Here is a 13,495-nt window from a genome sequence, read left to right on the forward strand (position 1 = left end):
ACACTACAGCAGTTAAACTGGAATGGCTCAGACACTAAGAAATTTATACTCTGGTTTTTAAAGGAATGGTAGGTGAAAAATAAAACCACACTTTCCTATTCATCTCACTTCTGCTAACCATAAAAATAAAATGTACTAGAATTCATCAGCATGTCTATAAAATTGGCACTACAGTATCCGGGGTCACCCTCTGATTTGTCATCCCTGTCAAAAACTACTAAAAAATTAACAAAGAACTTTCTAAATCAAATTATGCCACATTTCACAATTTATTCTCCATTTATCTCAAAGGTAAATGAAAAATATGGCTCAAGTTTTAAAGAACAACAGTGTATGAGTGGCCTCCCTTGACCAGATAACTGTGCACACAGCTAATGCATTGAAAACTCTCATTACAAATGGCCCGTAAGCCAGCACAGCAGCACACCAACTAGCAACACTCAAGAGGCTGAGGCAAGAGGATCACTTGAGCCAAGGAGTCCAAGGCTAGCCTGGGCAACATCATGAGACTACATCTTTATTCAAAAATTTTAAAAAGCCCAAGACATTGATACCTGAGACTTCACACGTCTTGTTCTCTTCGGCAGAATGTTCATTCTTGTGCCTGGCTCTGGGGAAGTTTGGGTATCAGTGCTGAGAACCTCAGGCTCCACTTTTTCTTTAAGATCTAAATTAGGCATCTGCACACCCTAAAAGATCAGAGCACAGAAAGAGAGCAGGTTCACTGGTAAGAAACCATGCTGGAGAATCAGCATAAAAGTAATACATTGCCGATGAATCCCTAAAACTAATCGCAATTATTTCTCAAACTGACATACAGCTATCCCTATCAAAATCCTGGCAGGCTTTTTGTTGTTGTTAAAATTGAAAGCTGACCCTAAAATTTATTTGGAAATGTAAGTTGTTTAGAAATTTTGAAAAAGAACAAAAAACTTACACTACTGAATATCAACATTTACCATAAAGCTATAGTACTCAAGACAATGTAGTACTGGTTTTAGGGTAGACATATAAATCAGTGCAACAAAAACAGAGTTCAGAAATAAACCCACACATTTATGGTCAACTGATCTCCAACAATGGTGGTGAGTTAAATCAGTGGGAAAAGGATAGCCTTTTAAACAAATGGTGCTGGTACTACTCAATATTCATATACCCCCTTCCCCACCAAAAAATAAACTTACATCTTCACCCCATAGTATACACACAAAAAAAGCCTCAAAATGCATCACTGACCAAAATATAAAAGCCGAAACTGTAAAATTTCTACATCAAAGCAAAGAAGAAAATCTTTATGACCTTGGAAAAGATTTCTTAAATGACACCAAAAGCACAATCCATAGAAGGAAAAAAGAAATAAAAAAATGGTTCTTCAAAAACTCACCATTACAAAAATGAAAAGATTGAACAGAGTAGGAGAAAATATCTGCAAATCATTTACCTGATAAAGGACTTGTACACAAACTGTATAACAAATTCACAAGTATAAGACAAACAATCCAATAAAAAAAGATCTGAACAGACACTTCACCAAGATATACAAATGGTTAATATGAATATGAAAATATGCACATCACTAGTCATTAGAGAAATGCAAATTAAAACCACAATAAGGTATCCCTATACAACTAACTAGAATGGCTATAATTTAAAAAACTGACAATACCAAGTGTTGACCAGGATGTGGAAAAACTAGAAGCCTCTACATTACTGGTGGGAAAGTAAAATGATTCGGCCATTTTGGAAAACAACTCGGCAGTCCTTAAAAATTTACACAGGCCAGGTGCGGTGGCTCATGCCTATAATCTCAGCACTTTGGGAGGCCAAGGCGGGTGGATCACTTGAAGTCAGGAGTTCGAGACCAGCCCGGCCAACATGATGAAACCCTGTCTCTACTAAAAATACAAAAATTAGCTGGGGGTGGTGGCATGCACCTGTAGTCCCAGCTACTCTACTCAGGAGGCTGAGGTAGGAGAATCACTTGAACCCGGGAGGCAGAGGTTGCAGTGAGCCGAGTTCACGTCACTGCACTCCAGCCTGGGCAACACAGCGAGATTCCATCTCAAAAAAAAAAAAAAATGTACACATAAACGGCCGGGCGCGGTGGCTCACACCTGTAATCCCAGCACTTTGGGAGGCCGAGGCAGGTGGATCACGAGGTCAGGAGATCGAGACCATCCTGGCTAACACGGTGAAACTCCGTCTCTACTAAAAATACAAAAAATTTTCTGGGCGTGGTGGCGGGCGCCTGTAGTCCCAGCTACTCGGGAGGCTGAGGCAGGAGAATGGCGTGAGCCTGGGAGGCAGAGCTTGCAGCGAGCCAAGATCGCGCCACTGCACTCCAGCATGGGCGACGGAGTCTCGCCTCAAAAAAAAAAAAATTTACACATAAACTTACCATATAACCCAGCAATTCCACTCCCAAGTACCTACCCAAGAGAAATGAAAACATATGTCCAAAGACTTGTCTATGAATATTCATAGCATTATTCATAATAGCCATAAACTGGAAACAATCTAAATGTCCATCAACTGGTAAATGGATAAACAAAATGTGGTATATCCATTCAATGGAATATTATTCAGCCATAAAAATGAAGTACTGACACATGCTATAGCATGGCTGAACTTTTTTTTTTGAGACAGGGTCTCACTCTGTCACCCAGGCTGGAGCGCAGTGGCACGATCTCAGCTTACTGCAACCTCCATCTTCCAGGCTGAAGCAATCATCCTACATCAGTCTCTGGAGTAGCTGGGACCACTGGCGCACACCACCATACCTGGCTAATTTTTTGCATTTTTAGTAGAGACAGGGTTTCACCATGATGCCCAGGCTGGTCTCAAACTCCTGGCCTCAAACGATCCACCCACCTCAGCCTCCCACAGTGCTGAGATTACAGGCATTAGCCACCGCATCCAGCCAACACGGCTGAACTCTGAAAACATTAGGCTAAGTGAAAAAAGCTAGACACAAAATCATATTGTACGATAACATCTAGGTGAAAGTTCTAGAAAAGGCAAACTACAGAGCCAGAAAGCGGGTCAGGAATTGCCTGTGTTGGGGGGATGGAACAGGAACCAACTACAAATGAACAAGAGAATTTTGGGGGCTAGAGGAAGTGCTCTAAAACTCGATCACAGTGATCGCTGCATAAATGTAGAAATTTATTAAAGCTTACCAACAGTGCACTCACAAAGGGTGAATTCTATGGTATATAAATCATAACTAATAAAGCTGTTTTAGAAAAATTCATGAAACAAACAGGACTTTTTCAAAAAGTTTCAGTCATAAAGGTTTATTTTAAATAAATAAGAAAACATTCTTCACTTCCATTATTCTTTATCTTGTAAACCATCAAAAACAGCTATGATTTTTACACTATGATATACACTTTGCTTCCCCAAATTTTGGTACCTGCTAACTTGCATTAAACACAGTCTAAAGTCTATACTTGAGCAAACTGGATTTATCAACTTTTCCTAAAAAAAATAATGCATCTCACCATAAGGCTCACACCAGACTGGAAAAGCTCATATGGGTAGAGAATTCTTTCATAATGTGACTTCAAAAGAGACCCAGTTCCTTTTCCTGGCAGATATCCCAAGCGACTACCCACTTTAGACCATTTCTTCTCTTTGGTGACCATTTCAAAACCTCCTTTGCTGGCAACAATCTGAAAAGAAAGTAAAAGTTGCTTAGAGAAAAAAGGCAGATTCAAGCATCCTGACTCTTAAGTCTTATCTACTAAATAGAAAAATTATTCAGGGCTTAAATTTCAAATTTCCTTTCAATGAGTATCTAACCAAACTGACACTTGTCAACATTTAGAGTAAGAAATAGAAACAATGCTTTTCAGAGGTTTAAAATGTAATTAACATTATGCCTACCTTCAAACCAAGCATTCAAAACTATTTAATGAATACTCTGTACAGTACGCACTGTGAGAAAACTAAACACATGTACAGACAGACTACCTACTTAAGGAACTCACAATATGAAATAAGAATAAAAACAGATAAAAAATAGATATGAAAATAAATGTTATATAATACAAAATAAACATAAATCCTGAAACTAGAAATAACCAAGTAACTTACAGAACTTAACAAAAACATCAATCAAACCATGAATACAGAGGACAGTTTTGAAAAACAGGCTATAATTTTTCAAAAGAACAAGAGTTTTATATGGAAGATTATAAAGGAACACTGAGAAAAGATTACGTTGCAGGAGATTTACCGATATGGAGTACAGAACATATTAAGGTAGAAAATAACGAGATAAATTGGCTAACTTGGCTGAATGGTCACATCAAGCCAGGGACTCTACAAAATACATATTTCAAAGCTCCTTAACGTCCAGGAGCTGTTATTATACAGCTCTTAGGCTCTAAAACACAGTCATGCACTGCATAACATTTTGGTCAAATATAGACCGCATATATGACAGTGCTCCCATAAGATTATAATACCATGTTCTTACTGAACCTTTGTGTTTAGATACATACACAAATACTTACCATTGTGTTACACTGCCTACAGTATTCAGTACAGTAACAGGCTGTACACCTTTAGTCTAGGAGCAACAGGCTATACCACACAGCCTAGGTGTGCAGTAGGCCATACCATCTGGGTTTGTGTAAGTACACTCTATGTTTGCACAATAATGAAATTCTCATGTTTTTCAGAACACATCCCTATCATTAAGTGACACGATTGTACAGGCAGTTTTCAATTTCACTGAGAATAAAGAGGACTGTGACACAGTGTTTGAACTCAGTTTCTCCTCTTTGATTGAGTATATACTACTGTATCTTACTACATAAAAAAAAGTTAAAGCCAGGCATAGTGGCTCACATCTGTAATTCTAACACTTTGGGAGGCCAAGGCAGGAGGATCACTTGAGCGCAGGAGTTTCAAACCATGCTGGGCAATACAGTGAGGCCCCCATCTCTACAAAATTTTAAAAATTAGCTGGGCAGGTCGGGCAGGGTGGCTCATGCCTGTAATCCCAGGACTTTGGGAGGGAGAGCTGGGCAAATAGCCTGAGTTCAGGAGTTCAAGAGCAGCCTGGGCAACATAGTGAAACCCCATCTCTTCTAAAAAAATATACAAAAAATTAGCCAGGCGTGGTGGTGCACACCTATAATCCCAGCTACTCAGGAGGCTGAGGCCCAAGAATCACTTGAACCCAGGAGGCAAAGGTTGCAGTTAGCTGAGATTGTGCCACTGCACTGCAGTGAGCACTCCATCTCAGAAAAAAAAAAATTAACCAGGCAGGTGGTGTACCTGTAGTTCCCAGCTACCTGGGAGGCCAAGGCAGGAGGATCAGTTGAGCCCAGGAGATCAAGGCTACAGCGAGCCATGATCACACCACTGCACTCTGGCCTGGCTGATCCTGTCTCAAGTGACCCTGTCTCAAAAAAAAAAAAAAAAAAAAGTTAAAAGTTCAACATAAAATTACCATATGATCCTGCAATTTCACTTCTAGGTATATACTCAAAGAACTGAAAGGAGGGACGCAAACAGATTCTTGCACACCAATGTTCACAGCAGCAATATTCTTGAGAGTCAAAACAGAACCCAAAAGTTTATCAACAGATAAATGAATAAACGAAATGTAGTATAATAAAATACAATGGAATACTATTCTGCCTTAAAAAGAAAGTCCTGATACATCCCAAACATGAATGAATTTTGAAAATATAAAATAAGCCAGACACAAAATGATGACTACTGTATAATTCCATTTATATAAGCTACATAGAGTAAGCAAATTCATAGAGACAGAAAGCATAATAGAAGTTGCCAGGAGTGGTGGAAGGGAGGAAGTCCTGGAACTACATAGTGGTGATAACTGTACAACACTGTAAATGTACTTAATGCCACTGAACTGTGTATTTTTAAATGCTGATGCTATATATACAATTTTTAAAAAAAAGATGAAAAGAAGACTCGAGCCAGACTGCCAGTATTCAAATTTCAGTTCTGTCACTTAATAGTTATGTGACCTTGGCCAGGTGTCGCGGCTCATGTCTGTAATCCCAGCACTTCGGAGGCCGAGGCAGGCGCATCACCTGAGGTCAGCAGTTCAAGACCAGCTTGGCCAACATGGTGAAACTCCGTCTCAACTAAAAATACCAAAAATTAGCCAAGCATGGTGGTGCACACCTATAATCCCAGCTACTAGGGAGGTTGAGGAAGGAGAATCGCTTGAACCCGGGAGGAGGAGGTTGCAGTGAGCCAGACTGCACCACTGAACTCCACCCTGGGCAAGAGCGAGACCCTGTCTCAAGGAAAAAACAAACAGAGAAAAAACAGTTACATGACCTTGGCAAAGTTACATACCTTGCAATTCAATTTCCTCACCATCATCAAAACAGTAACTACAGTGCCCACACCTCGTTATGAGGCTACTGTGAGGACAAATGAAATAAAATATGAGAAGCACCAGGATAAAGTACTATACCAATGTTGCTATATTATAAATGTCTATGAGTGTGGACAAATGGAGGGAGACGATACACATACTAAAAGTAAGTGAAGGAAATGTTTTCAACTCTTGTGCTTTATGATGTTATTATAAACAAAGATGAACCTATGGCCAAAGTACAATTTTCCTCTAGTGAATGATCTAAAAGCTTGGTAGAAACACAAATTCATATGCACAAGAGTTGAACACATCTCTTTAGTTCTTCAGCTCCTCCTATCACACCCTCAAAGAAGCCCCCTCTGTTAAAAGAATCAATCAGGGGAAAATTATACAGAGAAAAAAATTATTTTTCAAAGTACAGAGAAAGACACAATGAAAATGGTTTAGATAGAGGGCTGTCTGGAAGCAACTGGATGGATTAGAGTGCCTTTCATTCAACAGGTAACTTTCAGTGCTTCTATACTGCCAGCTACTATTCTAGGTACCTGGGATACATTTATGAATAAAACAAAGATCTTTGTCCTCATGGAGCTTACATTCTAGTGGAAGAAGACAGACAATAAACAATGAACATAATACATAAATTTTGAAGTGATAAATATTGTAGAAGAAATTAAAAAGCAGTCAAGGGGCCTCCAGGTAACAGAGTAAAGATAATCTGAAGTATTAAACGATTGCAAAAAGCCTTATTATAAAGATGAAATCTAAGCAAAGACTTGAAAGGAGTGAAGTTGTTAACTAGCAGATATAAAGGGAACAGACAAAACAAAGGCTCCAAGTCAGAAACGTGCCTAGAGTGTTTGAGGAAAATAAGGAAGCCAGTGTGGCTAAAGCAAAGTGAATGAGCAGGGAGGAGAAGTAAAAGAACTCAGGGAGGCAACAGAAGCCCTCTTATCTTTACTATCCCATATAATAATCACTCTGACATAATAATCTGCTTTGTATTCAAAGCGTTTCAAGCTAAATTTCCATTAGTTATGATACACCCGCATGGATCCAGTCATGATGTCCCGCTCAGTTCTGGTGATTAGTAGCAGCCAGGATACGGCCATGACAAAGGAATAAACTATCTCGCAAAGAAAACAAAACCATTACTTTGGCTCCATGCATACAATACTCTAACAATCTAACCAAAGAACACACAAAACCTAACACCTGTTTTTCTTTGGCTGGCAGATTCAAAGATTATCATACATAATTTAAAAATACAAACCAGGCCAGGCATAGTGGCTCATGCCTGTAATCCCAGTACTTTGGGAGGCCAAGGCAGGTGGATCACCTGAGGTCAAGAGTTCCAAACCAGCCTGGCCAACATGGTGAAACCCCATCTCTACTAAAAATACAAAAATTAGCAGAGCGTGGTGGCAGGCACCTGTAATCCCAGTTACTTGGGAGGCTGAGGCAGGAGAATCACTTGAACCCAGGAGGCGGGGATTGCACGGAGCTGGGATCATGCCACCTCACTCCAGCCTGGACAACACAGCGAGACTCTGTCTCAAAAATAAATAAAAATTAAAAACAAAATATAAACCATTTACTCCAAACATCTGCCATGTACTATATCACAACACTGTCCCCAGAAATATCACTATGAACCATGCTCTATAAAAAGATACATGGCATGCACTTGAACTGAACACAATGAAGACAAGCCCTTTATCAAAACTTGACCAAAAAGTAGTATCACTCAAGACCAAAACAGCTGGGAATACAGACAGTATTTTTTTTTTTTTAATTATACTTTAAGTTCTAGGGTACATGTGCACACGTGCAGGTTTGTTACATATGTATACATGTGCCATGTTGGTGTGCTGCACACATTAACTCATCACTTACATTAGGTATATCTCCTAATGCTATCCCTCCCCGCTAACCCCTACCCTACGACAGGCCCCGGTGTGTGATGTTCCCCTTACTGTGTCCAAGTGTTCTCATTGTTCAATTCCCACCTATGAGTGAGACCATGCGGTGTCTGGTTTTCTGTTCTTGTGAAGTTTGCTGAGAATGATGGTTTCCAGCTTCACCCATGTCCCTGCAAAGGGCATGAACTCATCCTTTTTTATGACTGCATAGTATTCCATGGTGTATATGTGCCACATTTTCTTAATCCAGTCTATCATTGATGGACATTTGGGTTGGTTCCAAGTCTTTGCTATTGTGAATAGTGCCACAATAAACGTATGTGTGCATGTGTCTTTATAACAGCATGATTTATAATCCTTTGGGTATATACCCAGTAATGGGATGGCTAGGTCAAATGGTATTTCTAGTTCTAGATCCTTGAGGAATCGCCACACTGTCTTCCACAATGGTTGAACTAGTTTATAGTCCCACCAACAGTGTAAAAGTGTTCCTATTTCTCCACATCCTCTCCAGCACCTGTTGTTTCCTGACTTTTTAATGATAATCATTCTAACTGGTGTGAGATGGTATCTCATTGTGGTTTTGATTTGCATTTCTCTGATGGCCAGTGATGATGAGCATTCTTTCATGTGTCTGTTGGCTGCATAGATGTCTGCTTTTGAGAAGTGTCTGTTCATATCCTTTGCCCACTTTTTGATGGGGTTGTTTGTTTTTTTCTTGTAAATTTATTTGAGTTCTTTGTAGATTCTGGATATTAGCCCTTTGTCAGATGGATAGATTGCAAAAATTTTCTCCCATTCTGTAGGTTGCTTGTTTACTCTGCTGGTAGTTTCTTTTGCCGTACAGAAGCTCTTTAGTTTAATTACATCCCATTTGTCTATTTTGGCTTTTGTTGCCATTGCTTTTGGTGTTTTAGTCATGAAGTCCTTGCCCATGCCTATGTCCTGAACGGTATTGCCTAGGTTTTCTTCTGGGGTTTTTATGGTTTTAAGTCTAACATTTAAGTCTTTAATCCATCTTGAATTAATTTTTATATAAGGTGTAAGGAAGGGATCCCGTTTCAGCTTTCTACATGTGGCTAGCCAGTTTTCCCAGCACCATTTATTAAATAGGGAATCCTTTCCCCATTTCTTGTTTTTGTCAGGTTTGTCAAAGATGAGATGGTTGTGGATATGTGGTGTTATTTCTGAGGGCTCTGTTCTGTTCCATTGGTCTATATCTCTGTTTTGGTACCAGTACCATGCTGTTTTGGTTACTGTAGCCTTGTAGTATAGTTGGAAGTCACGCAGCATGATGCCTCCAGCTTTGTTCTTTTGGCTTAGGATTGACTTGGCAATGCGGGCTCTTTTTTGGTTCCATATGAACTTTAAAGTAGTTTTTTCCAATTCTGTGAAGAAAGTCATTGGTAGCTTGATGGGGATGGCATTGAATCTATAAACTACCTTGGGCAGTATGGCCATTTTCACGATAATGATTCTTCCTATCCATAAGCATGGAATATTCTTCCATTTGCTTGTGTTCTCTTTTATTTTGTTGAGCAGTGGTTTGTAGTTCTCCTTGAAGAGGTCCTTCATATCCCTTGTAAGTTGGATTCCTAGGTATTTTATTCTCTTTGTAGCAATTGTGAATGGGAGTTCACTCATGATTTGGCTGTTTGTCTGTTATTGGTGTATAAGAATGCTTGTGAGTTCTGCACATTGATTTTGTATGCTGAGACTTTTCTGAAGTTGCTTATCAGCTGTAGGGGATTTTGGGCTGAGACAATGGGGTTTTCTAAATATACAGTCATGTCATCTGCAAACAGGGACAATTTGACTTCCTCTTCTCCTAATTGAATACCCTTTCTTTCTTTTTCCTGCCTGACTGCCCTGGCCAGAACTTCCAACACTATGTTGAATAGGAGTGGTGAGAGAGGGCATCCCTGTCTTGTGCCAGTTTTCAAAGGGAATGCTTCCAGTTTTTGCCCATTCAGTATGATATTGGCTGTGGGTTTGTCATAAATAGCTCTTATTATTTTGACATATGTCCCATCAATACCTAATTTATTGAGAGTTTTTAGCATGAAGGGCTGTTGAATTTTGTCAAAGGACTTTTCTGCATCTATTGAGATAATCGTGTGGTTTTTGTCTTTGGTTCTGTTTATATGTTGGATTACGTTTATTGATTTGCGTATGTTGAACCAGCCTTGCATTCCAGGGATGAAGCCCATTTGATCATGGTGGATAAGCTTTTTGATGTGCTGCTGGATTTGGTTTGCCAGTATTTTACTGAAGATTTTTGCATCGAGGTTCATCAGGGATATTGGTCTAAAATTCTCTTTTTTTGTTGTGTCTCTGCCAGGCTTTGGTATCAGGATGATGCTGGCCTCATAAAATGAGTTAGGGAGAATTCCCTCTTTTTCTATTGATTGGAATAGTTTCAGAAAGAATGGTACCAGCTCCTCCTTGTACATCTGGTAGAATTCGGCTGTGAATCCATCTGGTCCTGGACTGTTTTTGGTTGGTAGCCTATTAATTATTGCCTCAATTTCAGAGCCTGTTATTGGTCTATTCAGAGATTCAACTTCCTCCTGGTTTAGTCTTGGGAGGGTGTATGTGTCCAGGAATTTATCCATTTCTTCTAGATTTTCTAGTTTATTTGCATAGAGCTGTTTACAGTATTCTCTGATGGTAGTTTGTATTTCTGTGGGATCGGTGGGGATATCCCCTTTATCATTTTTTATTGCGTCTATTTGATACTTCTTTCTTTTCTTTTTTGTCTTGCTAGTGGTCTATCAATTTTGTTGATCTTTTCAAAAAACCAGCTCCTGGAATCACTGATTTTTTGAAGTTTTTTGAAGGGTTTTTTGTGTCTCTATCTCCTTCAGTTCTGCTCTGATCTTAGTTATTTCTTGCCTTCTGCTAGCTTTTGAATGTGTTTGTTCTTCCTTCTCTAGTTCTTTTAATTGTGATGTTAGGGTGTCAATTTTAGATCTTTCCTGCTTTCTCTTGTGGGCATTTAGTGCTATAAATTTCCCTCTACACACTGCTTTAAATGTGTCCCAGACATTCTGGTATGTTGTGTTTTTGTTCTCATTGGTTTCAAAGAACATCTTTATCTCTGCCTTCATTTCGTTATGTACCCAGTAGTCATTCAGGAGCAGGTTGTTCAGTTTCCATGTAGTTGAGTGGTTTTGAGTGAGTTTCTTAATCCTGAGTTCTAGTTTGATTGCACTGTGGTCTGAGAAACAGTTTGTTATAATTTCTGTTCTTTTTCATTTGCTGAGGAGTGCTTTACTTCCAACTATGTGGTCAAATTTTGGAATAAGTGTGATGCGGTGCTGAGAAGAATGCATATTCTGTTGCTTTGGGGTGGAGAGTTCTGTAGATGTCTATTAGGTCTGCTTGGTGCAGAGCTGATTTCAATTCCTGGATATCCTTGTTAACTTCCTGTCTCGTTGATCTGTCTAATATTGACAGTAGGGTGTTAAAGTCTCCCATTATTATTATGTGGGAGTCTAAGTCTCTTTGTGGGTCTCTAAGGACTTGCTTTAGGAATCTGGGTGCTCCTGTATTGGGTGCATATATATTTAGGATAGTCAGCTCTTCTTGTTGAATTGATCCCTTTACCATTATGTAATGGCCTTGTCTCTTTTGATCTTTGTTGGTTTAAAATCTGTTTTATCAGAGACTAGGATTGCAACTCGCCTTTTTTGTTTTGCATTTGCTTGGTAGATCTTCCTCCATCCCTTTATTTTGAGCCTGTGTGTGTCTCTGCATGTGAGATGGGTCTCCTGAATAAAGCACACTGGTGGATCTTGACTCTTTATCCAATTTGCCAGTCTGTGTCTTTTAATTGGAGCATTTAGCCCATTTACATTTAAGGTTAATATTGTTATGTGTGAATTTGATCCTGTCATTATGATGTTAGCTGATTATTTTGCTCGTTAGTTGATGCAGTTTCTTCCTACCATCGATGGTCTTTACAATTTGGCACGTTTTTGCAGTGGCTGGTACCAGTTGTTCCTTTCCATGTTTAGTGCTTCCTTCAGGAGCTCTTGTAGGGCAGGCCTGGTGGTGACAAAAATCTCTCAGCATTTGCTTGTCTGTAAAGTATTTTATTTCTCCTTCACTTATGAAGCTTAGTTTGGCTGGATATGAAATTATGGGTTGAAAATTCTTTTCTTTAAGAATGTTGAATATTGGCCCCCACTCTCCTCTGGCTTGTAGAGTTTCTGCTGAGAGATCAGCTGTTAGTCTGATGGGCTTCCCTTTGTGGGTAACCCGATCTTTCTCTCTGGCTGCCCTTAACATTTTTTCCTTCATTTCAACTTTGGTGAATCTGACAATTATGTGTCTTGGAGTTGCTCTTCTCCAGGAGTATCTTTGTGGCGTTCTCTGTATTTCCTGAATTTGAATGTTGGCCTGCCTTGCTAGGTTGGGGAAGTTCTCCTGGATAATATCCTGCAGAGTGTTTTCCAGCTTGGTTCCATTCTCCTCGTCACTTTCAGGTACACCAATCAGACGTAGACTTGGTCTTTTCACATAGTCCCATATTTCTTGGAGGCTTTGTTTCTTTTTACTCTTTTTTCTCTAAACTTCTCTTCTCACTTCATTTCATTCATTTGATCTTCAATCACTGATACCCTTTCGTCCAACTGATCGAATTGGCTACTGAAGCTTGTGCATTCGTCACGTAGTTGTTCTCGTGCCATGGTTTTCAGCTCCATCAGGTCATTTAAAGACTTCTCTACACTGGTTATTCTATTTAGCCATTTGTCTAATTTTTCAAGGTTTTTACCTTCTTTGCGATGGGTTCGAACTTCCTCCTTTAGCTCAGAGAAGTTTGATCGTCTGAAGCCTTCTTCTCTCAACTCATCAAAGTCATTCTCTGTCCAGCTTTGTTCCGTTGCTGGTGAGAAGCTGTGTTCCTTTGGAGGGGGAGAGGTGCTCTGATTTTTTGAATTTTCAGTTTTTCTGCTCTGTTTTTTCCCCATCTTTGTGGTTTTATCTTCCTTTGGTCTTTGATGATGGTGACGTACAAATGGGGTTTTGGTGTGGATATCCTTTCTGTTTGTTAGTTTTCCTTCTAACAGTCAGGACCCTCAGCTGCAGGTCTGTTGGAGTTTGCTGGAGGTCCACTCCAGACCCTGTTTGCCTGGGTACCAGCAGCGGAGGCTGTAGAACAGCGAATATTGCTCAACAGCAAATATTGCTGCCT

General features: G+C 39.6%; 1 protein-coding gene across 1 annotated transcript in view; it reads right to left on the reverse strand.

Moving 5' to 3' along the window:
- KDM5A (lysine demethylase 5A) overlaps positions 1-13,495 on the reverse strand; it is a 119,924-nt gene that overhangs the window by 92,193 nt on the left and 14,236 nt on the right. Inside the window, exons 4-5 of the mRNA XM_054442596.2 lie at positions 3,504-3,674; positions 555-689 (exon numbers count right to left, since the gene is read on the reverse strand). Of these exons, the coding sequence (XP_054298571.1) occupies positions 555-689; positions 3,504-3,674 (306 nt within the window). The remainder of the gene's footprint in view (positions 1-554; positions 690-3,503; positions 3,675-13,495) is intronic.

This window comes from Pongo pygmaeus, chromosome 10 (genome assembly GCF_028885625.2).
Source record: "Pongo pygmaeus isolate AG05252 chromosome 10, NHGRI_mPonPyg2-v2.0_pri, whole genome shotgun sequence".
Taxonomy (NCBI): Eukaryota; Metazoa; Chordata; class Mammalia; order Primates; family Hominidae; genus Pongo; species Pongo pygmaeus.